Genomic DNA, 24,376 nt, shown 5'->3' on the forward strand with positions numbered 1-24,376 from the left:
GCACCGACGGCCTCTGCTACCCTGAGACTCGATTGTCTTTGCTCCCAACCAGGGCGCTCTCCGGAGGGCTGGGCCACCTCCCACTGGCTGTGCTGATCGGCACTGGTCTTTGCTGGTTTTCCAGCAACTGGGCTGGGCTGTGGCCAGGGAAGACTAGAATCCGGCACTGCCTGGCTAATGCGGGTCGGGGGTCAGTGACTGCTTCACCGCTGGGACACCCCCACCCCCGGTGGCTGAGTCGCACCGCAAGCCCCGCACGCACACTGGCAATAGCAACACAGTCTTTGTTGGCTCTGTGGGGCACATGGCGCACAAGGATTGTGACTCTTGACAAGTCAGGCGCCTCCTGCAGATGCCTCTCATGTTCCTCCTTCTGGCAAAACGGCCAGTATGGCGTGTTTGGAGCAGTGAGTTTGTCAGGTCTGCGGTGAGAGCTGGTTGCAAAGACCAGCAGACCCTTTGGCAAGAAGCCTCTGGGGCACACTAACCCCGCCCCATGTCCCACACGTGGGGTGCTAGCCTCAACCCGGGGTGCTAGCCTCAACCCAGGGCACATCCGTGGGCCAGGGGTGCTGTGTTCCAGACCCAGTGAGGGGCCCAGGGCCCTGTGAGCTGAGCCCCTTCGTGCTCCAGCTCAGGCCCCTGGAGGAGGTGAAGTCCCCTCTGTGGTGGGGGGTGGCCGTCTCTGACTCTCCTCCCCCCAACCAACACAGCGCTCCCCCTCCCTCCGAGGCAGAGGGGTTATGAGAAGCCAGCCACCCACCCAGAGCCCTGGGCTGCAATTCAGGCCCCCAGTCCCCACCCAGCCTTCTCCCATGGCCAGAAGAAAACCCCAGGAGCCCTCTAGCCTCAAGCTGGCTGGCTGGGCCCTGGGAAGCTGCTTCCCCAGTGACATCCACCCAGTTGCCAAAGACGCAAAATCATCCCCAATTGCCCTGATGCCTGCATGGGTCAAAGAGGTCCAGGAACCTGGGTGTAGCCAGTGGCCATGCCCCCACCCAAGAATGCTGGCTCCATGCCCCATCCCTGCAGTGCTGTCAGCTCTCATCCTGTTTGAGAGTTTCCACTGAGCCCCAGCTTCTGGCATCCTGTGATTGCGGCAGGATCTTGGCATCCCTAAGTCAGATTCTTGCCCTTTGCAGTCAGTGAGACAAGTTGTGGGGACGCAACCCCACAAAAGCTGCAGAGGCAGCAGGCAAATAAGCAGCCTCCGGCATTTTGCATGGTGAAAAACCTGGTTTTGAAGCTGATCTCAGTTGATGAACACTTGAGGTGGGATGGCTGCGCTGACACCACACCTGTTGAGAGGGATGCTCTGAGGCAGTCTGGCCCGGCAGCAAGCACTCACTTGCGTGGGTGTGGGGTGAGTGAGCAGGAGCTTCCCCAGGTGCTCAAACTGTTTATTTGGTTCCAAAACCAACCCAACGTACTGCTATATTTGTACAGCACCAGGCTCCTGCCCCAGGACTGCAGCTCGAGGGTGCTCCCGTAAGACACACACAAACACATACCACGAATTGGAAGCCCACATGAAAAAGCACTCTGGCTTCGTGTCAGCAATTCCTGTGGGACAGGGCTGTTTTCACTAGGGTTACTTTTTCCTGTGAAAAAAATCCATGAGGCAAAAGTCCCATTTTCCCAGCTCCTCTAGGAACTGATGCTTTGGACCAACGTGGCTTTGGGGACTGGATTCTCTGCCGTTCCAGGCATCGCTCACTCAGCACCGATCATGGGGCTCCCTGCAGGAGGCCTCTGGGCTGGGCCCTTCCTGCCCTAGCAGCCCTGAATCTAGCTGAGCTGCTGGAGGGGGCCACCTGGCTGGTCTTATTTGGGGGTCTGTGGCAAGGTGCGAGGCCCCAAGGAAAGGTCGGACATGCACTAAGGCCTCTCATGAGGCCAGAGTCCCAAATGATGGGTTAACCCTGCCTGCGCCCCACCTCCAGCCCCCCGCCCAGGGGCCTTCCCTCCTCCTTCACCCACCCCGTTTAATGTGGCAATCAGTTTTCCAAGGGATCCCTGATGAGGTTGGCTGGTTCTTGCCCCCGCCCCCGCCGACCCCCGCAGCTGGCCCTGTCTGTCTGCACAGGGCCAGGTGGCTGCTGGGAACAAGGTCACACAGAGCAGGCTCGGGCAGGGTGCTCTGGGGAGCGAAGCTGGGGCTTCCACAGCCCCCCACACAAGTAAAGTCTCCATGCCCCATTCATGTGGGGGAGGGGCAGGAGCAGGCTTCCCCACAGAACTGGACTGAGCCCCCCCCCCAGTGGATCCAGCTGGGGACTAAGGGCTTTGGCTCAGTCTCCCCAGGCAGTACGTCCTGCAGGGGAACCCCAGCAATTCAGTACCAGACCCAAGAGGCATCAGGACCTGTGAGCCCCTGTGCCAGGACATTGCTCCAACCTGGAGCTGGGAGCCGGTACTGCCCCACACTGGGTGAAGGGCGGAGCCTATGGGACACATGCCAGCCCCTCCCATTCCAGCTGCCATCCCTTCCCTGCATCACTGCTCTCCCCTCAGCCCCCACACACCCGCCTCTCCACAGACCTCTCCGAATCACAGCCCCCACAACCCGGACAACAAGGGCAGCTGCTGTCTGATCTGGGCATAGAAGCCCAATGAGGCAACCACAAGCTCTGCTGATGCCCTTCAACCCCCTACTAGCCCAGTCCTGGACTCCTGCCCACCTCCCCTGATCAGCTGGTGCCCCTCGCCCCTCACTCCTGACTCGCAGTCCCTGTCAGCCCAGCCCTGCTCCCCCAGTTCTGCCGGTGCCCCTCACTCCCAACCCACAGCCCCCTGCAAGCCCAGCCCTGCCAGTGCCCCTCCTGACCCCCACTTCTGATCTCCCATCTGCAGCGATTCTGGTTTATTGGCTCTCGGCTCTGTGGAGGGGGGAGGAGGGGATGGGCGGGGAACACCAGCTCCCAGGAGAGGAGGTGAAAAGCTCGGCCCAGGGGCTCTGTAGGAAATCACAGGGACCAGCACCTCCCCCTGGTGGCTCGATCAGCTCCCAGCACCCACCTCCCAGGCCAGCCTGGTCCTCCCTGGCCCTAGCTGCCGGGTGGGGGGACCCAGGTCCATTGTACCTGGAGCCAGTGCAGGGACAGAGGGGCTGCAGCTGGGAGCCAGCAGGGGCCTGCCCCCAATGTGAGCTGCACAGCCCAGGGGTGTGGGGGGGGGTTTCCTTCACCTCCCCCATGGTAGCGCTAGGGGGCAGGCCCCACTGCGCCAGTCTGGGGCAGGGGGTATCCCATGCTGTCCCCACAGGTGTCCCAGCTGTGGCAGGGGGGTCTCCCCACTGAGCTAAGCGACCAGCCCAGCTCTGGCCAGGGGTCAGCGCCACAGATTTGCACTGACCTTGCAGCACCCGCGGCAGGCACCCCCACAGCCAGGCTGCATTGCCAAGCAGGTGTGACAAGGCCAGGTCTCCGGCCAGGGCAGAGGGGACTGCACACCGTCAGCAGCACCATGGGCTCTGGAGGCTGGGGGGAGGGGAGGACTGAGGGGTTTACCCTCCCGCCTTGCCTGTACTGCCACCATCCCCAGTGTGGCCCCGCCCCATAGCGGCTGGGGCTCAGCAGGTGTCTATCCTGTACCCTCATGGTCAGCGTGCTGGGAACTCTGGCCTGGGGGAGAGGTGTTAGCCCGCTCCCTTCCCAGCGCTGGCCCAGCTCCCTGCGGCCTCTGTCCTGGGAGGCACAGGGGAGTATTTATCCCCCAGGATCCCACTCCCATGTTGGGTACAGGGGGTGTCCCTTTAGCCTCTCCATGCCCCCTGTGGCTGCAACTCCCCCAGCAGTGGGGAGGCATTTACTCTTCCATAGTCACCCCACTCCTTTGCCAGCACCGTCCCCAGACCGGGGGGGGGGAGGGGGGAGGTCTCACACTCCCTTGGCGCTGGGGTGGCCGCTCCTGGGGGCGAGGCCAGTGCGGGGTGTGACGTTCCAGCCCCCAGGGCACAGAAGAGACGGAGCCACTGCCACTGCAGTCAAGCTTTTCTTTCCCTCTTTTTCTTTAAAAGGTGAACGAGGTTCATACAAACGCCCAAAAAATTAACAAAAAACCAACAAACGGACCCCGGCCAACTAAAAACCAGACAGGGCGGAGTCAGGGGGCTGGGGTGGGGTGAGGGGCTGGGTCAGGGGAAGAGAGTCTAACTACTCCACAGTAGAAAAATAATTTTGAAAGGGGGCGAGGAGGGCGCGCCGTGGGGGGCAAGGGGCACTCTGTGCAGGGCGAGATCGGGCGGGGAGGAGAGAACAGATGGGGGCAGTGCACAGGCTGGGGGACATACGAGGGGACAGACATATATAGTATCTTCTCTTTAATTTACTGGGGGTCCGTAAGGTGCGGCCAGTCGAACGCGGGGTGTCAGGGCCTGGCCTGTAGCCCTAGGCTGGCTCCGGGAGGTGTATAAATATGTTGCTTTGGGGTGGGAGGAGGACAGGGCCAGAAGGGGGCTGAACCCCCTGGGGTCAGAGGGAACACTGGGGGATGCATGAGGATACATTCGGAGACTCGATACATTCAGTGACAGCGTGCGGAGCCATAGGGGGAGGGACAGGCCCTCCTGGCCTGGAGAAGACCAGCCCCTTACGCCCCTTATCGCTCTAGAGGCCCTGACCTGTAGTGTTTCAGTGCCCAGCCCCTCTGCCAGTGGGGGGCGACGTACCTTCCTGCCCCAATGGGCTCTGTACCGCTGAGGCCAACCTTGTGGGGAGGGGAGAGGCTCAATGATCACATGTAAGGTGGGGGTTTGGGAAGCTGGATTCAAGGGGGCTGGCCCCCCTCTCACGAGGTCTGGGGGTGTACAGTGGGGCTGGGGCACCCCTGCCACAGGGCCCCGGGGGAGCTCAGTGGGGCTGCCCCATCCCCAACATGGCTCAGACAAAGGAGTACTGGTTGTTGATGGCCCGGGCATGCCCCGTGTCTCCCTCTGGCTCCTCAGCCTGGAGCTGCAGGAGCCTCCCTGTGGCCCCATCCTCCGGGTCCCCTGTGCTGCCCCCTTCCTCTTCCTCCTGCGGCAGGGAGGGGTTGCCGGGGGCTGGGGCTTCGGGGATGAGCCAGGGGGGCTGCAGGGGCCCCCCCTCCGGAGCTGCGTGCCAGGATGGGGGTGGGGGGGGCAGGCTATGGGAGGTGCTCGGCTCTGTGGAGACAGACAGACATACAGACAGACAGACGGGGTCAAGTGTTAGCTGATGCACTTGACACTGAAACCCCAGCCCCCACTCCCTGAGCAATAACAGGGTGACAGCCCCCCTTCCTCGCTCCCCTCCTCCCCCAACATCAGGGCCAGGGTCACAGGCTGCCATGGCCCAATGGGCCACCGGGAGGCCAGAAGCACCAGTCTGACAGACCTGGGACCCCTCTCCCCCAGCAGCTGCTGCCCCGCAACATCTGTAACGGCCCCCCCCGCCCGCAGGAGCTCTGGGGAATGGGGGTGAGCAGCGGCAGCTCACAGACGCCCCCCTCCCATCCCCATGGATGGCATGATGGGCCATGGCGCACACAACAGACACTCACTCCCTCGGGGCCATGCCCCCCCGCGTGGCTCACACTTACAAACAGTCATTCGCGCCGATGGAGACGAGGCCGGGCGAGTCAGGGCTGCGCTGGGTCGGCTCACAGGCGGCGGCTCGGCTGCCCGCCCTGTCCCTGCCTGCAGGGGTCGGGGGCACGAGGGGGGGGAAGACAGAGACGCCCGTCAGATACGGGGACAGACAGACGGACGTGGGGGGGGGAAGATGGGGACAGTCGCCCGGCCTGGGGGGGACAGACAAAGCACGGACAGATGGACAGACACAGGACAGGACAACTGCGAGATAGGGCTTGGACGACCCCCTCCCCCAACACATCTGCCCACTTCCCCCCACCCCCAAGACAGACCCATGCCCGCCTCCCCTCCAAACCATACACACACCGCACCTGCCTCCCTCCCCCCACAAGCCATACATGCGCCACCCCCACCCCCAGCTGGACCCACGCACTCCCACCTCCCCCCGAGCCAGACGTATGAGCCCACCTCCCTCTGCCCCGCCCCCCCCCCAGACACGTGCACGTGCCTCCCTGAGCCAGACACGTGTGGTACCCATCCCCCCCGGACACACGCCGCCCCCCTACCCCCGCTGAGCCAGACCCACGCCTGCCTCCCTCCACACATTCCCCCAGCCCCAGATAGACACATGCCCTCCGCTCCAATCACAGGAGTGTGCTTCCTCACCCAGGCAGCAAGACACATGGGGAACACCCTTCCCCTGACAGACACTCTCCAGACAGCCAGATGGGAACCCCCATGGCAGGGAGACGCAGCCACGCAGACAGACAGGCAGACAGACTGCTCCCCTCCCCACCAGATCCCACGGGGGAGCAGGCAGAGAGGGAGCCTCCAGCCACGCCTCCTCCAGCCAGTTATGAATGAGCCTCCGATGGAACTGCAGCTGCTGTGCCCTCCTGGGCGCCCAGCGCCACCCCCGCAGTGCCCTGGGGCTGCCGCCTCCGCCTCCCCCCCCCGCACAGCAGGGGCCCCACCCCCGCTCTCACCATGCAGCCGCTGTGAGGCCACCACGTAGCTGACCAGGGTGACGTCACTGGAGCCGCCCGACTCCAGAGGGATGGGGTGCACTCGGAAGTGCTCCAGCATGTCGAAGATGGTCTGGAACCAGAGGTGCTGCACGCGGCACTGCCCGTCCTCGTTCAGTGACAGGCGCAGGTGCTGGCGGGGGGAAGGGAGAAGCGGGTGAGACCATGGCCACAGGCTCTGCAGCCCCAGGGCTCCTGGCCCTTCTCTGGGGACGGGTCCATGGGCTGGGGCGCTCACCTTGGCCTTGCCCTGGAAGTTGAAGGTCAGCACGTACTCCCCCCGCCGGGTCTCACTCTGCCGCACCAGGAAGACACCATGGCTGCTGGGGCCGCCAGCCAGGACCAGCTGGGCGGCCTTCAGCCGGGACAAGGTGCCATGGAACCAGGGGTACTCGGAGAGGGGATGCTCTGGGTCGCCTCCCCCGGGGTCCGGCTCCCCCTGGAACAGGAACGAGCCTGACACAGGAAAGGGGAGTGAAACAGCACATGGGGGGCATGCCTCTGGCACGCCCCCCCAACCTGCTCCCCACTCGGACCCTGTCCCCAGCACGCCCCCCCCACCTCCTCCCCACTTGGCCCCATCCCCCTCCCCAACCTCCTCCCCACTTGGCCACCGTCCCTGGCACATCCCCCTGACCTGCTCCCCACTCAGCCCCATCCCCGGCACGCCCCCCCAACCTGCTCCCCACTCGGACCCTGTCCCCAGCACGCCCCCCCCACCTCCTCCCCACTTGGCCATCGTCCCTAGCATGTCCCCCTGACCTGCTCCCCACTCGGCCCCATCCCCAGCACGTCACCCCGACCTCCTCCCCACTTGGCCACCGTCCCTGGCACATCCCCCTGACCTGCTCCCCACTCAGCCCCATCCCCGGCACGTCCCCCGCAACCTGTTCCCCACTTGGCCCTGTTCCGTCCCCCCCGACCTCCTCCCCACTTGGCCCCCGTCCCCAGCAGGGCCCCCCAGACCCATTCTCCCCTCCCCTGAACACACCCCCACCAGACCCAGTACACGCCCCCAGCATGCCCCTCCTACAGACCCGGTATCCCCAGCCCCCCAAGCACACCCCCCACCAGAGACCTCCCCCTCACCCCACACCCCTTTCCCAATTACACCTTTGCTTCCCACAAAATCTCTTTTCCACTCTGGGTCCCGCTCTTGCCACACAGCACCTGGAAACACCCCCATCTCTGGCTACATGGTCCCCCTGAACTCCCCATTACTCCTCCCCCAGTGCCACCCCCACAGACTCCTCTGCTCCGTACCTGTGGCGTCGGGAGTGTCGGGGAAGGGCGTGTGCAGCAGGCCAGGGGGGTAGGGACCTTGCAGCCGCTCAGCTGCCTCATCGATGGGGACCCGGGGGGGCAGCTCGGGAGGCAACAGCTCCATGGAGTTGAAGTGGGAAGCAGCGATGGAGACAGAGCTGGGGGAGATGGAAGCTGAGGGGCGCTCGGACAGACCCCCATATGCACCTGGTGGGATAGATACCAGATGAAGTTACCAATCTCCACAGAGCTGGGGGCGCTGGGACAGACCCAGTTTAGGGTTGGCTCATGCTGAGGCCATCCCACGCTGTGTGGCCCATGCTCCCTCCTCAGCAGGTCCAGCTGGTCTGGTTTTCTCTGGAAGCATCCAATTTCTGAATGCAGTGGGATCCAGTGGTAGGCAGTTCCACTGGCCCAGGGCAGCACATTCCCTGGATCCACCACTCCCCATGTACCCATCTCAGTTCCCTCTTCTCTCCAACTGTTATTGTCTACCCTGTCTCCTCTCTATAGTCACTGCCATCCCTGCAATCCCTGCCCCTGAATAAGACACTTTCAGCCCATGGCTGCTTCAAGATCCCCTGGGCCCACAGCTTTGGCTGTGCTGGGGTCACAGCACTCAGCAAAACAGCTGTAAACAAGAGAAGCAGGGGATGGAAGAGGAGTCAGGAGCCAAGTGTGAGGAGGAGGAACCAGGCACAGGGGAGAAGAGAGCTGGATATGGAGAGAGGGACTACGTAGCTAGCGTGGCAGGTGTAGGGGAGAAGACGGCTGAGGGAGTTGGTCTAGAGGAAGGGCTGGGGGGACCGGCTATGGGGTGCTGGTATCCGGGGGGGAAGCAGCTACAGGGCACTGGTACCTGGGGGCGGGGCGGGAAGCAGGGTTTGGGGGCCAGCTATGGGGTGCTGGTATGGCAGGTTGTCACAAAGTGAAAATTTTTTGTAACATTTTTACAAAGGCTGTGTGTGCCAGAGTTTCCCTCCTGTGCTGCATTGTCGCTCAGTGGGGAGAACAGGTCGGTGTGCTCTTGCCAGGCTAGGACACAGGTATGAATGTCGCCTAGCTGTCTGGACCCTTAGGTCCCATATCAATGGAGCTCTTCAGAAGACAATGACAAATCCAATATCTAGGAACCAGAGACATACTGACTTCCCTGCTGTGACTCCCTGTGCCCCATGGTCACCACTTTTATATGGTTGTGATATATTTGGTACAAAGTGTGCCTTCTGAGGTGTGATTTGAAAACTCACAATCTGCTGAACATCATTGCCCTGTTGAAATGTGTGTAACAATGCTTCATGTCAAATTATGAGGTTTTACTGTATGATTGTTAGTGAAATAGGTTGTGATTCTGGGTAACCCCCATAAGCCAATTTCTCAGAGACAAAGACAGACTGGCATGCCAGCTACGTGCTAAAAGATCATTGCCTGCTTAAGCAGAGATTCACCAGCAGGGGACTTGTAAACAGGAAATTTACAATTGTACGCCATGGAACTGCCTGCCCCCATGACCCAGCAAGGGCTTGTCCAGCACAGAAGGGCTGAGGTATCAAAGGGGGAGAAATGCCTCTAGCCACCTCTCCTCTCCTCCTTACAGCTCTCTGCTCATAACATCAATGAATACCTGAGGGATACTGAACTAAGGGGAGTGGTCCCAGGCTGAAAGGAGAGAGCGCCTGTAAACTGAGAATTGCCTGCAGCATCTGGTGTAGAGAGAATGATGTTTGCTTCAAATCTTATTGAACTAAGTAAAGTTTAGGAATTAGCTAACGGTTTTATCTTTTTTTTTTGGTACCCAATTCCGACTGTTAAGCCTTTTCCCTTATCATCACTTAACCGGGTCTTTCTCCAGTTAATAAACTCGGTTTATTGTTTTCTCTAAACCAGCTGGTTTGATTGAAGTGTTTAAGAAACCTCTACTTGAGATAACAAAGACTGGTGCATAAACAGGTTTCAGAGTAGCAGCTGTGTTAGTCAGTATCCGCAAAAAGAAAAGGAGTACTTGTGGCACCTTAGAGACTCGATTACAGACCTAAAAGTGCTAATTCTTCAACAACAAAAACTTCAGAAACAGACTCCTACGAGAGACTGCTGAATTGGAATTAATTTGAAAACTGGATACAATTAACTTAGGCTTGAATAGAGACTGGGAGTGGATGGGTCATTACACAAAGTAAAACTATTTCCCCTTTTTTATTCCCTCCCCTCCCCGTTCTTGTCAACTGCTGGAAATGGCCCACCTTGATTATCACTACAAAAGGTCCCGTCCCCGCACCCCGCTCTCCTGCTGGTAATAGCTCACCTTACCTGATCACTCTCATTACAGTCTGTATGGTAATACCCCTTGTTTCATGTTCTCTGGGTATATAAATCTCCCCACTATTCAGTATTTTCCACTGAATGCATCCGACGAAGTGAGCTGTAGCTCATGAAAGATTATGCTCAAATTCATTTGTTAGTCTCTAAGATGCCACAAGTCCTCCTCCTCTTTTGGTGCAGAAACGTTACCCTTTGTTGGGATGTCCAACTATCTATGAGCTTGTACTGTCCAGCGGGCTACTGAGCAGTGTGAGACGCACATTTATGGGGGGGCCAGAGCTGGGACAGGGGATATGCGGGGGCCGCCCTGTATCGACGCATGGCTGGCTGGAAGAGCATTCATGTAAGCAGCTGGGAGTGGTTTTCCATGCTAGTAGTTGCGGGTCAGCAGGCTGCTCCGACAGTACAGCGGTGTCCAAGGCACCCCAGGCTGGAGAGCTAAGGGGACACAGCAATCCAGTCCAGGGAATGCCAAACCCACATCTTAGCAGGGGGCTGAGCTGCATTTCCCCAGCTGGAGAACAAAGGACTGGGGGGAAAGGGGGGAAGGGAGGCTAAGTACCCTGACTGCCTCTAGCAGACCACACCCTGGGAGCTTGACAAAGAAGATCAGAAAGATGGGGAGAGAGCCTGACCCAAGGGGTTCCCCACAGCCTGGCAGGGCTCTGGGCTGAGCAGAATGGACTGGGCTGTAACCTGCACCCCTCTGCGCGACCCTAAGGGCTCCCTGTGCCTTGCCCAGCTGACTAACACACCTGACTGTGTGCCAGCGTTGAGGGACTGTCTCTGCCATTCTGGGAGAGGGGCACCGTCCCTGCAGCGTGGGCACGTCTCTGCCAGGGTCTGGCTCAGCGGGACTCACTGGGCAGAGCTCACGAGGGAAGCAGGAGGCTGCAGCCCAGAGGTCAAATCTAAGCAGGCGGTGAAGCCACATGACTTATCCAGGAAGAAGAGAGACCCCAGGGGTCTGGCTCACTGAAGAGGTCCTCCGAGAGACTGTTCCAAAGCTGGGGCCATAGCACCAATCCTGTGGATCTGTGACAGAGCCAGAGAGGGCTGGGAGCATGCCATCCACCTATGAGGTGCTGGTATGGAAGGAGGCAAGGCTCAGGAGGGTACAGGGTAAACAAGTGTTGGGCAGCTGGCTACAGACCTCTGGTAAAGGGGGATGAAGGGCAGGGGGGCCAGCTATGGGGTGCTGGTTGGTGGGGGAGATGAGGCACAGCTGGGGAGGGCACGGGGTAGAGAGGTTGGGGATTTGGTTATGGGGGAAGATGGCTTGGGGGTGGTACGGGGAGCTGGCAGGACTGGCACATGAGGGGGGGCAGTGGCAGGGCAGGTCTCTGCTGACACTCACCCTGGGAGAGCTGCTCGCTGCTCTCACTGGGCACCATGGGCAGCTCCCGACTCGGCATGCTCTCCGAGTGGTTGAGACAGGGCAGGTCCGTGCTGTCCGCGTTCTCCCTGCAGGGACACCGGCATGATTCACAGGTAAAGGACACCCCCACCCCCACCCCGGGGGATGCTGCCTGGCTCCCCCTCCTAGGAATGGGAATCTGGACCTTGCACTGAGCGTAGTCCCGGGGCAGGGAGCCAGGGCAATGCAGGGGGCGGAGGAGTTGGCGGCACAGGGGGGTTCCACAGCAAGGCGAAGGGGACCCGGAGCCCTGGTGCCATGAGGGGGAGATGTCAGAGCTGGGGTCGGGGCCGGATGCTGGCTCACTCACCCCAGGCTCATGCAGTCCTGGATGTCGGCCAGCCACGACCTCATCTGCAGCGAATCGACCGTCTCCAGGATGTACTCAAGAGAGTTCTCCATCTGCCAGGTACACTGGGTCAGCACCAGTGCACCGGGCACCCCCTTCCCTGCCCCTCGTGGTGCTCCTCCCCTCCACCTTTCCAGCATCCGAATCCCCCAGCCCTATGGCACCCCTCTTCTGCCACTCCAGCCTCAGATGCTCCCACCCCACTCCTCCCCTCCCGCACCAGTATGGCATCCCCAAGACATCTTCCAAACTGCCCCTGTATACGCCTGTGGGGCCACCCCCAACCTCCTTACATCCCTCCCCCACAGAACATCTCCACAGCCGGGGCTTCCTGCTCAGACCCTCATCACTGGGGGATGGTCCCCTGCGACCCCAATGGGGGGGCAGGGGGGCCACAGCCCTCAGACGGCTCCACCTGCTCCGCCCCAGCCCTGTGCCTAACCCACAACAGCAGCAGCAGTGCAAAGAAGGGGTGTGCACTGATTCTCTCCCCCCCACACCTGTGAGCAATTCCCCCCCCCACAGCCCCTCCCAGTCCCCCGCACCCACCTTTAAGACAAAGGTGTTTTCCTTGTCAGGCATCTCCAGCGGTGTGGTGGTGCGCACGTCTGTCACAGCTGAGCAGAGGATGCTGACCCGAGCTTTGGTGGACTGAGGGCAGGTGAGAGACAGCAAGGTGAGATGGGACCCACAATCAACCCAGCCCTGGGCCAGGCCATTCGTCCCCTCCCCACACAGGGCTGCGACAAGCCAAGTGCGATGGGACGGGGGTCATTACTGATCTGTTACACAGACAGTGCAGCCCAGGGAAGGGACTTTGCCAAGACTGCACAGCCAGATCAGGAACCCAGGAGCCCAACCTGACTCTCCTACCCCCACTCTACCCCAGTGGTTCTCAAACAGGGGTGTGTGTACCTCTGGGGATACACAGAGATCTTCCAGGGCATCTAGACATTCGCCTAGTTTTACAACAGGCTACATAAAAAGCACTAGCGAAGTCAGTACAAACTAGAGGTGTCAATTAATTGCGGTTAATTCAAGCGATTGAAGCAAAATAAATTAATTAAAATAATTAATTGTGATTAATCACAGTTTTAATTGCATTATTAAAGAATAACAGATTATTATTAATAAATGAATATTTATTATAAATATTTTGGATATTTTTCTACCTTTTCAAATAAACTGATTTCAATTACAACACAGAACACAAAGTGTACACTGCTCACTTTATATATTTTAGTACAAATATTTGCACTGTAAAAAACCAAAGAGTATTTTTAATTCATCTCATACAAGTACTGGAAAAAGGCTAATGTAGTGCCAATCTTTAAAAAAGGGAAGAATGAGGATCCTGGGAACTACAGGCCAGTCAGCCTCACCTCAGTCCCCGGAAAAATCATGGAGCAGGTCCTCAAGGAATCAATCCTGAAGCACTTACACGAGAGGAAAGTGATCAGGAACAGTCAGCATGGATTCACCAAGGGTAGGTCATGCCTGACTAATCTAATAGCCTTCTATGATGAGATTACTGATTCTGTGGATGAAGGGAAAGCAGTGGATGTATTGTTTCTTGACTTTAGCAAAGCTTTTGACACGGTCTCCCACAGTATTCTTGTCAGCAAGTTAAAGAAGTATGGGCTGGATGAATGCATTATAAGGTGGGTAGAAAGTTGGCTAGATTGTCGGGCTCAACGGATAGTGATCAATGGCTCCATATCTAGTTGGCAGCCTGTGTCAAGTGGAGTGCCCCAGGGGTCGGTCCTTGGGCCGGTTTTGTTCAATATCTTCACAAATGATCTGGAGGATGGTGTGGATTGCACCCTCAGCAAATTTGCGGATGATACTAAACTGGGAGGAGTGGTAGATACGCTGGAGGGCAGGGATAGGATACAGAGGGACCTAGACAAATTGGAGGATTGGGCCAAAAGAAACCTGATGAGGTTCAATAAGGATAAGTGCAGGGTCCTGCACTTAGGACGGAAGAACCCAATGCACAGCTACAGGCTAGGGACCGAATGGCTAGGCAGCAGTTCTGCGGAAAAGGACCTAGGGGTTACAGTGAACGAGAAGCTGGATATGAGTCAGCAGTGTGCCCTTGTTGCCAAGAAGGCCAATGGCATTTTGGGATGTATAAGTAGGGGCATTGCCAGCAGATCGAGGGACGTGATCGTTCCCCTCTATTCGACATTGGTGAGGCCTCATCTGGAGTACTGTGTCCAGTTTTGGGCCCCACACTACAAGAAGGACGTGGATAAATTGGAGAGAGTCCAGCGAAGGGCAACTAAAATGATTAGGGGTCTGGAACACATGACTTATGAGGAGAGGCTGAGGGAACTGGGATTGTTTAGTCTGCAGAAGAGAAGAATGAGGGGGGATTTGATAGCTGCTTTCAACTACCTGAGAGGTGGTTCCAGAGAGGATGGTTCTAGACTATTCTCAGTGGTAGAAGAGGACAGGACAAGGAGTAATGGTCTCAAGTTGCAGTGGGGGAGGTTTAGGTTGGATATTAGGAAAAACTTTTTCACTAGGAGGGTGGTGAAACACTGGAATGCGTTACCTAGGGAGGTGGTAGAATCTCCTTCCTTGGAAGTTTTTAAGGTCAGGCTTGAAAAAGCCCTGGCTGGGATGATTTGATTGGGGATTGGTCCTGCTTTGTGCAGGGGGTTGGACTAGATGACCTCCTGAGGTCCCTTCCAACCCTGATATTCTATGATTCTATGTAGTGCAATCTCTATCGTGAAAGTGCAACTGACAAATGTAGATTGTTACATAACTGCACTCAAAAACAAAACGAGTTCAATCCTTAAGGGGGCCATTTAGGCATCATGGGGCAAAAATTGGGGATTGGTCCTGCTTTGAGCAGGGGGCTGAACTAGATGACCTCCTGAGGTCCCTTCCAACCCTGATATTCTATGATTCTGATTCAGAGCCTACAAGTCCACTCAGTCCTACTTCTTGTTCAGCCAATTGCTAAGACAAACAAGTTTGTTTACATTTACAGGAGATAATGCTGCCCTCTTCTTATTTACAGTGTCACCAGACAGCAAGAACAGGCATTCACATGGCACTTTTGTAGCTGGCATTGCAAGGTATTTACGTGCCAGATATGCTAAATGTTCGTATGCCCCTTCATGCTTTGGTCACCATTCCAGAGGACATGGTTCCATGCTGACGATGCTCATTCAAAAAATAATGCATTAATTAAATTTGTGACTGAACTCCTTGGGGGAGAATTGTATGTCTCCTGCTCTGTGGTTTTACCTGTGTTCTGCCATATATTTAATGTTATAGCAGTCTTGGATGATGACCCAGCACATGTTGTTAATTTTAAGAACACTTTCACTGAAGATGTGACAAAATGCAAAGAAGGTACCAATGTGAGATTTCTAAAGATAGCTGCAGCACTTGATACTAGGTTTAAGAACCTGAAGTGCCTTCCAAAATCTTAGAGGGACGGGGCATGGAGCATGCTTTCAGAAGCCTTAAAAGAGCAACACTCCGATTTGGAAACTACAGAACCTGAACTATTCCCCCTCGCCAAAAATCATCCTTCTGTTGGTGGCATCTGCCTCAGATGATGAAAATGAACGTGCGTTGGTCTGCACTGCTTTGGATCGTTATCAAGGAGAACCCATCATCAGCATGGAAGCGTGTTCTCTAGAATGGTGGCCGAAGCATGAAGGGGCATACGCATGTTTAGCATATATAGCATGTAAATACCTTGCACCACCAGCAACAACAGTGCCATGTGAATGCCTGTTCTCTTTCACGACATTGTAAATAAGAAGTGGGCAAAATTATCTCCCGTAAATGTAAACAAACTTGTTTCTCTTAGCGATTGGCTGAACAAGAAGTAGTGGACTTGTAGGTGCTAAAGTTTTACATTGCTTTATTTTTGAGTGCAGTTATGTACCAAAAAAAACAAAACCAAACCATTCTACATTTATAAGTCGTCCCTCTGCGATAAAGAGATTGCACTACAGGACTTGTATGAAGTGAATTAAAAAATACTCTCTCTTTTATCTTTTTTTACAGTGCAAATATTTGCAATAAAAATAATATATCAAGTGAACACTGTCCATTTTGTATTCTATGTTGTAACTGAAATCAATATATTTGAAAATGTAGAAAACATCCCAAGATATTTAAATGGTATTCTATTATTGTTTAGCAGTGCGATTAAAATGGCAATTAGTCATGATTAATTTTTAATCTCAAGATTAACTGCAATTTTAAAAATCATTTGACAGCCCTAGTACAAACTAAAATTTCATACAGCCAATTATGAGTTTATACTGCTCTATGCACTATACACTGAAATGTAAGTACAATATTTATATTCCAACTGATTTATTTTATAATTACATGGTAAAAATGAGAAAATCAGCCATTGTTCAGTACTAGGGTGCTGGGGGACACTTGTATTTTTATGTCTGATTTTGGAACCCGGTAGTTTTTACGAGAGATAAAACTTGGGGTACACAAGACAAATCAGACTCCTGAAAGGGGTACAGTAGTCTGGAAAGGTTAAGAGCCACTGCTGTACCCTGTTAAACCCCCACTCTCCTCCCAAAGCCAGGCAAGGTACCCAGAACCCGTCTCCAGAACACCTTTCATTCCACCTTGTCTCTCTCAGCACGCACAGCTCTAGCAATGCTCCTCAATCCTGAACCGCAGCTCTCTGCCACCCCAGACCTGAGGGTCTTCCCCCTGCAGGCAATCCTTACCAGCAGCCCCCCATGAGGAATCCCATCAGGTGGGTGGCTGCCCCCAGGATGGGGCACAACTCCCACTGCCCCCTCACCTTGGGGGGGATGTAGAACTCCAGCAGGTAGCCCTCGCCCTCTCCCTTGCCTGCCTTCCGCAGCAGCAGCCGGCATTTCTGCCATCGGGCCCGGCTGCCACCCCCCCCTCCGCCGTCATCGGCCACAATATAATTGAGCAGCCCCTCCCGGCGCACACTGGACAGTTCCACTTTGGGGGCAGGCGCCTTGCTGAGCCGCAGCCTCTCAAACTTGTGTGTCCAGCGCTCGGTGGGCAAGGAGTCCGCTGCCCCACCCCCTGAGGAGTTGGAATTGGTGTTGGCCCCGCCAGCCTCCTCCTCGGTGGGGGACTCGGCTGAGCTCTTCCACTGCAGAATGCCTCGCATGCTGCCCCGCACGCTGCGGCTGACGTTGCGCAGGGAGAAACGCTTTTTGAGCTTAGGCTTTGTGCTGGCAGTCGCGGCAGAGGCGGAGACGTCCTCAGAGCTACGAGACTGGCTGCTGGACAGCCCCGAGGCCAGGCCGGGCTGCGGCTCCACGGGAGAGGCCACCGAGGAGTCACTGCAGGTCTCTGAGAGGTCACGGGTGGAGGAGGAGGAAGCGCCCCCAGGGCAATGGTGGGCTCCAGTGAAGGGAGCGATGTCGCAGCGGGGGGGTGAGTCGCCGGCACAGGCCCGGCTCACCTCAGCCTCAAAGTGCTCCACGAAGTGCTCCGCGAAGCGGCGGGAGAAGGCAGCCTCGGCCCCCGGTGCTGCAAACTGGGGGTTCTCGCTCAGGAAGGCGCGGAAGCGCCGTGCAAAGTCCAAGGCGGCTGCCCGGGCATGGGCCTCACAGAAATCCCGCCAGCCGGGCGAGGGCAGCGGTGCCGCCGCCTCCACCACCCCCGGTGGCGCCACGCTGCCGTTCATGCTGCTGCCGCTGTCCAGGAGACAGGAGCCCCAGGAGGGGCTGGGCGCCAGGATCCTGACCACCAGGAGGCTGCTGCTGCTGCTACTGTCGTGCTCACCTGGGAGAGTGGGGGAGACAGAGAGTGAGAAGACAAGCAGGGAAGAAACCCAGGGAATGCAGCACTGTGGGGTGAACCCAGAGGCCAGGGGAACAGAGCTCCAGACGGGACTTTGGGGATGCGCCAGGAAGCGCTGGGTAAAGGGGGCACAGCTCCAGAGAGAGAGAAGAAATAGCACCAGGACACATCACATGACCAGGAAACTGAGCAAAGGTGACAGAAGATCCTGTGGGGGTGGAACTCTAGGGTGGGAAGAGGGCCCAGCGCAGAGACCTCAAGATGGGGGATGGGAAGGGGCTGGGGAGAGCCCCTAGAGATACCCTGGGTAGCATACTGCTGGGCTATGGGAGTACGTGGGAGGGCACTGCACCCAGACCACTGCACCAAGGGGGCATGAACCCCAGGAGGGGAAGATGGGCTGGGGGATTCCCCTGGGAAGAAGGTGCAATGAAAGGAGAAGCCAAGGGCAAGGAGGTGCCTAGGGGAGTTGCTGGGGAGATGCCCAGGTGGCAAGAGGGAGAAGGTGGCTACAGGGTGTAATACTGGAGAGTATTGGGAGGCACAGCGCCATTGGAAGGAAAAGGGCTGTGGAGGGGGGTAGAATCATTCTGTCTCCCCCTTTCCCCTTATGTTTAGCCTCCCTCTCAGCACCCCTCAGTTACCCCAAATCTCCTTCCTTCAAGCTCCTGCCCCAGCCAGGCCCCCACCCCCAAACCTCCCTCCTCTGGGCTCCTGCCCCAGCCAGGCCCCCAGCTCCAGAGTTTTTCCTGGGAATTGAAATTAGGTGAGGGCGTTCGAATTTACAGGGGAGTGAGGGCTGACGAGAGGTGAGACCATGCAGGTGAAGGTGGGTTGTATGGCACCATAGTAAAAACTGAAAAATGTTTCACAACTATTTTATTTATCATGATACAAATTAAAGTTGGCTACTCAAGCCTACTATGAAGCATGACTTCTACATCCTTCTTGGTTTCGTCTTGTAACTTTGCACAACTCTGTTAATGAGCTTCTCAAATGCACTGCGTTCACTTTTGGTGGCTTCTCATGTGTCCGGTACTTCCGGTCCTTCAGGATATGTTCATGATCATGCAGAAGGCGACTCCTTTCAGAACACAAAATTCTATTCAATGAGGAAAAAGAACACTCAACTGTAGCTGTTGAGACTGGGAGTAGCAAGAGATGTAAAATTCCTACTTTTTTCATCCCAGGAAACAGCACAAAAATTGGGTCGAACCACTAGTGATGATAAAGAAAAAGTTGAAGTCAAATCTTTGTTCGTTCATCGTATGATATTCCACTCTGTGTTCAAATTCTCTACTCTGTCATGATCACATGGCAGCCCCATTGCCGGTAGTGTCTCACTTCACTCAACGGTCGGTGTTTTATAAGACAGGCATCTGTAAAAGCTACATGGAGGTTGAGTAGAATCCAGAAGTTGCTGTTGCAGATTTGTAAGAATCAAGTCTGTGTACTTTTTCAGCTGTCTTAACAAACATTTCTTATATTGAATCCTTAAGTGAAGAAAACAAGTGCCTTCATTAGTCAACTTCTGGACGGAAGTCTTTGCTTCTTTCCGTACATTTTCAATGGCTCTCTTTTTGATTGATCCAAGTGTAGCATCTCGTGCTGGATGAAGATTTACTACTGTTGCAGCAGATGCCTGGATGGCATTGTTTAATGACCCAAGTGGTTTCAACAGTAGACTTACAAGACAGAAAATGATGATAGTCTTCTGTAAACTTAGTAGCAAAAGTTGTCCACCAGCCTCACTACTTAGATCTGTCCCACCTCGGTAGATACTTTCCAAAGCCAGTAATAACGGTTGCATTAATTTTAAGACAACAGCCAAGGATCGCTCATGAGAAAGCCAGCGGGTTTTCCCAGGTTGGACTAATTTTAACTTCAGTCCCATTGTATCGTCTATATTTTTTCCAAGACATTTAGTCCTTTTGGACTCTTGCTGAAAAGAAAAAGAGTATACTAAAGACATTAAATTGATGGCTTTTTAAAATCTTTTGAAGATTCTACAGCTCATGCTAGTGCTAGTTGGAAAAGATGGTCTCTGCAGCATGTCTAGGAGAGATTAGGGTTATACTTTTCTCTGAGCAAAGCTTGTACTCCGCTATGCCTTCCAGAGAAGTTTGCAGCTCCATCAAATGCACAAGCAGCCACCTCTTTGGGGTTCAATTTACAAGCAATTAACTCTTCTATGATGTGGGTTGTCAGAGACACAGCTGATGTGTCCTCTATAACCTGAGCATCTAAAAATGCACTTATTGGCCTACTACCGACATGAAGATAATCACAATGACTTAATACTTTATGCCCACATGCATTGGTTCATTCACCAGCCATCAATCCACATTTTCTGAATGCAGTGAGAGTTCTTCACTTTTTCAGCTGCTGAACCTTTCACTGCTGCGTCACATGCATCTAACCAGTTAGTTGAGTTTCTTGCAGAAAGATAGCAAACATTTGCTGGTCTTGTTCGGAACCAGTGTCCAACTTCAAGATTAACAACAGAAAATGAACTTAACATTGGTCTCCTGTTTGCAGGGTGTGGTATCTCTTGCTTAAATAGAAAGTAGGATTGTTGCGACAGCCACATTTGTTCTCAAAACTGTGTTGTGTCTCCAGCATTCTTAAAAGCCTCATTAAGTTCTTCTAAAATTGGCTTTGATAGTGACTGGCTTACAAGGCTTTCTGCACGTCGATGCAGTCCAGAGGCTTGGTGTTTTGCAGCCTTTTCATGTAGATTGTCAGCACTGGCTTTGCTGATCGGTTTGGCAAACCAAGCTCCTCCACTTTTAGTATATAAATCCACGGTATGCTCACATCTTGAATAGTGCGTGCAGTTCTGGTCGCCCCATGTCAAAAAAGATATCTTGGAATTGGAAAAGGTACAGAGAAGAACTGAAATGATTAGGGGTATGGAATAGATTCCATATGAGGAGAGATTAATAAGACTGGGACTTTTCAGCTTGGAAAAGAGATGACAAAGTGGATATGATAGAGGTCTATAAAATCTTGACTGGTGTGGAGAAAGCGAACAAGTAAATGTTATTTACTCCTTCACATAACACAAGACCTAGGGGTCACCCAATTACATTAATAGGTATCAGGTTTAAAAAACAAACAAACACAAGGAAGTATTTCTTCACACAACGCACAGTCAACCTTTCAAACTCTTCGCCAGAGGATGATGTGAAGGCCAAAACGATAACGAGGTTCAAAAAAGAACTAGATAAGTTCCTAGAGGACAAGTCAATCAATGGCTATTAGCCAGGATGGGCAGGAATGCAACACCATGCTCTGAGTGTCCCCAGCCTATGCACGCCAGAAGCTGGGAGTGGATGACAGGGGAGGATCACTGGATGATTACTTGTTCAGTTCATTTCCTCTGGGGCACCTGACATCGGTGACTGTCAGAAGACAGGATACTGGGCTAGATGGACAACTGGTCTGACCCCGTATGACCATTCTTATGTAAAAACTAACATAACAATACAAATGTTTAGTACTGAAACTTTCCAATATAGTAATCTCTCGAGATAGCAACAATGTGAGATAATTACCCTGGCAAATAATGCACTTTAAAAATCTTGGTCTACTAGGAAATGTATATTTATATTAGTTTCCCAATCACAAATCTAGCATTTGGGAGCAAAGTCACTAAAACGTAATTCAACAAACAAATGTTCCTTTAACATACCCCTCCCTTCACCACACCCCATTCATAGCTGTTGTCCTTGGTCAGTGGAGACCCAGAGTTCAGAGGTGCTTTCATGTGAGTTCACCTCCCACCCTGCGAGGAGGGGAGAACGCACCTTCCTCGTTCCTCCAGCCACTGCCAATGGCCCCATGCCTTCACCTTCTGCTGCCACCTGCCACTGTGACCTCTGCAAATCGGTCTCTTGAGGTCCCGCAGCTCTCAGTGGGGAACCTCACTGCTAGTGCAGGCTGGGCACGGTCTTCCACAGAAATGCTGTCCTGCAGCAAGTCTAAGCCCTTAGGCCTGATTATCAGTGACTTCAGCTCTAGTGGTCACTTAAAAGAACAAAAGACTACAGAGCCTAATCTGCTCTATTCTTAAACCAGGGAGATGGGCAGGTCAAATGGCGCCTGTGGCTCTTCGGCAGAGTTGACACCACCAAGCAAAACACCTGTCCCCCACCCTTTCTCTACACTGGGATCCAGCATCCAAACCCCCTGCTTACCGACTGCAGTTCAGTTGATGGTGAGCAATGCTTAATTTGTAATGAACCAGGTGCTGGGGTTCCAACAATTAAGTGCCAGGGCTCCAGCAAGTTTTTTACATTAATCATTGATGTGGCAAGCCCAGAGGTCCTGGGGCTATGAACTGCCAAGTCTAGAGGTGCCAGGGCTCAGCCCTGGCACAAAATGAAGCACTGAGGGTAACCCCCTCAATCAGGACAGGCTAAGCACAGTTTTGCTGCCCTTTACTCCTGCAGTAACAAAATTTAATGACTCCTGCATTCAATACTAAAGTGATTTGTAACCCAGCACCAGACAAACTTGATCACTTGGGCAGCACAGCTCTGTCTGCTGGATACCTAGGCAGGGTGTGTTCATGTAAATACAATCTGGGCCTGACCTCTTTTCCTCCCACCAGCTCATCACCAGCTGTCAGAGAGGAGCTCGCTCACAACTTGCTTACAAATCACAATTGAAAATTATTAGGTTGGCCAACGCTGCGCCAACACTGCTGTAACAAACCGCAGGCAGGTGAGCGAGCTGCTCTGTATCCCCACCTGCCAGGCTGCCGCCCCGCGCGCGGCTGTTCCCATCTCAACCCCAGGCGCCAGGCGGGGACGGATCGGGCCGCGCGGGGGGGAGGGAGGGTCTCTGCTCAGCTCCAGCCGCACCAGGCCGGGGGGAGTGCGGGGCGGGGCCTAACGGGAGCCCGGGCGGGGCTGCGGGGCGGGGGCCGGGCCGATTCTCACCATCCCGCCCGGCGGCTCCGGCTCCGGCTCCTCCCGGGTCTCGGCAACGGCAGCTTCCGAGTCAGTCTCCGTTACAGCGAAGAGGGGACAGGGCCTTGTATCGTCACTTCCGCTTCCGGGAGCTCCGTTCCTCCGTCGCACGCCTAGGCTTCCGCTTCCGGGAAGTAACCGGAAACCCCATCCCACAGGGAGCGGGACCAGAGCGGCTGCGCAACAAGAGCACCATAGAGAGGAGGAGGTTGAGGGCTAGAGCGACTCATACTGCAGGCATAAACCATAGACAGTAGTTGGACTGAGGCTAGAGCGGCGTCCGCTGGCCGCGATACCACAGCAGGGCTGAGTCCGCCGGCCTAGAACGACTCCTATGGGGCAGTTACCATAGAGAGGAGACTCGTTCGCTAGAGCGACAACCGCGTGTGGCAAATATAGAGCGGTAGAGGGCTACGCCAGAGCGTCTCCCATGGGCGATCCGTACCATAGAGATGAGTGGCTAGAGGGACGAGAACTGTCTACAATGTCACACTTGTACCATAAAGGCAGGGAAGTCGGGCTAGAAGGAACCTCACGTACAGGAAACACCATAGAGCGAACAGGGCTAGAGCGGCTGCTCCCCATAAACCTGAAGTCCTGCTGGACAGCGGGAATGGAACAGTGGGTGCCATAGAGCCTGGCCCACGCGGGGACAGAGCGCCGCGCGCTGCTAGCGCGTCCCCTGCAGGAGCGACTGCCCGCCGGGCCATGGGGGAGGGGCAGGGAACAGGCCTCAACCCAGCCCCGTCCCCTGCCTCACCACTGCCCACCCCCATCCTCCTCTGCCTGCCCCAGGCACCGCCTGCCCCAGGCACCGCCTCCCTCCTTGCCCGGCTGCCTCACCCCCCTGCAGCTCCCACCCCCACCCCGGCGTCCACTGGCACCTTAAAGACTAACCCATTTATTTGGGCATCAGCTTTCGTGGGTAACCCCCCCCCACCTTCTTCAGATACCCACGAAAGCTGATGCCCAAATAAATGGCTTAGTCTTTAAGGTGCCAGCGGACACCTTGTTGTTTTTGCGGATACAGACTAACACGGCTACCCCCTGCTACTTCAGACCCAAAAGGCCCCCTACCCCCGTTACAGCGCGGCTCCAAACAGATTAGTACGGGCCAGGGGAGTTAGCAGCTCAGAGCGATGGGCTCAGGCTCTCTGCAGACTCAGGGCAGTGGTGCTGTGTTAGTCAAGCTTGTGGCAGCTCCTCCCTCTCCCAGGGGTGGACTCAGGCAGCATTGGTTACCCTCAGATTGTTTTTGGAAGTTTATTGCTACAGCCATGAGGCTTAGCCACTTACTCTTTAAATGCAAGCTGAGGGTCAGGAGAATCTGAATACACCTGTGGGCCTCATACAAATGCCTCGTGGGGCCTGCATGTTTGTCACGCCTGTTGTCATTTTCAGCTGGAGAGGTGTGCTCAGTTGGTTTGCAGCTCCATGTTGCTAAAGCTTTGGATTGAGTTGGTTTTGGGGTGGCTGTCTTGATTTAGGTGCGCCGGAAACTGTGTCCGATTTGTGTCTTAATTGTAGCAGAAGCCATCCAGACTTGATTTAAATACTTCAAGGAATGGAGAATCCAGCCCATCCTTAAAAACTTGTGCCTTACTTCCCATATGAATGTGTCTCACTCCAGCTTCTAGGCGCTGGATGAAAGAGCCCTGTGCCATGAGAAATTGCCTCCCGATGTAG

The 24,376-nt window shown here is 55.2% G+C and overlaps 1 protein-coding gene across 4 annotated transcripts; it reads right to left on the bottom strand.

Annotated features, from left to right (window-relative positions):
- Positions 1 to 3,980: 3,980 nt before the first annotated feature.
- SH2B1 (SH2B adaptor protein 1) lies at positions 3,981 to 22,831 on the bottom strand. Of its 4 annotated transcripts, none has more exons than XM_043547945.1 (10): positions 22,661 to 22,825; positions 16,732 to 17,696; positions 12,474 to 12,575; positions 11,886 to 11,977; positions 11,516 to 11,622; positions 7,840 to 8,049; positions 6,815 to 7,032; positions 6,538 to 6,709; positions 5,560 to 5,656; positions 3,981 to 5,143 (listed from the first exon to the last, which is right to left on the bottom strand). In XM_043547945.1, exons 2-10 carry the CDS (start codon positions 17,596 to 17,598, stop codon positions 5,125 to 5,127), a joined length of 1,884 nt encoding a protein of 627 aa, XP_043403880.1. In that variant the 5' UTR covers positions 17,599 to 17,696; positions 22,661 to 22,825; the 3' UTR covers positions 3,981 to 5,124. The 4 variants fall into 4 exon arrangements, with proteins under 4 accessions (XP_043403880.1, XP_037754821.1, XP_043403878.1 ...); XM_037898893.2 differs by having other exon boundaries at positions 7,840 to 8,046; positions 22,661 to 22,821; XM_043547943.1 differs by lacking the exon at positions 5,560 to 5,656 and having other exon boundaries at positions 22,661 to 22,831.
- Positions 22,832 to 24,376: the final 1,545 nt, after the last annotated feature.

Source organism: Chelonia mydas, chromosome 6, assembly GCF_015237465.2.
Source record: "Chelonia mydas isolate rCheMyd1 chromosome 6, rCheMyd1.pri.v2, whole genome shotgun sequence".
In the NCBI taxonomy this organism is placed as follows: Eukaryota; Metazoa; Chordata; order Testudines; family Cheloniidae; genus Chelonia; species Chelonia mydas.

Excerpts from the sequence above, each read along its gene's own strand:
- SH2B1 (XM_043547943.1), bottom strand. The coding sequence starts at position 17,598 with ATGAACGGCAGCGTGGCGCCACCGGGGGTGGTGGAGGCGGCGGCACCG. Across the intron at positions 11,978-12,473 it reads AAAACACCTTTGTCTTAAAG|ATGGAGAACTCTCTTGAGTA; the intron begins GTGGGTGCGGGG and ends TGTACCTGGCAG. Across the intron at positions 6,710-6,814 it reads ACTTCCAGGGCAAGGCCAAG|CACCTGCGCCTGTCACTGAA; the intron begins GTGAGCGCCCCA and ends TCCCCCCGCCAG.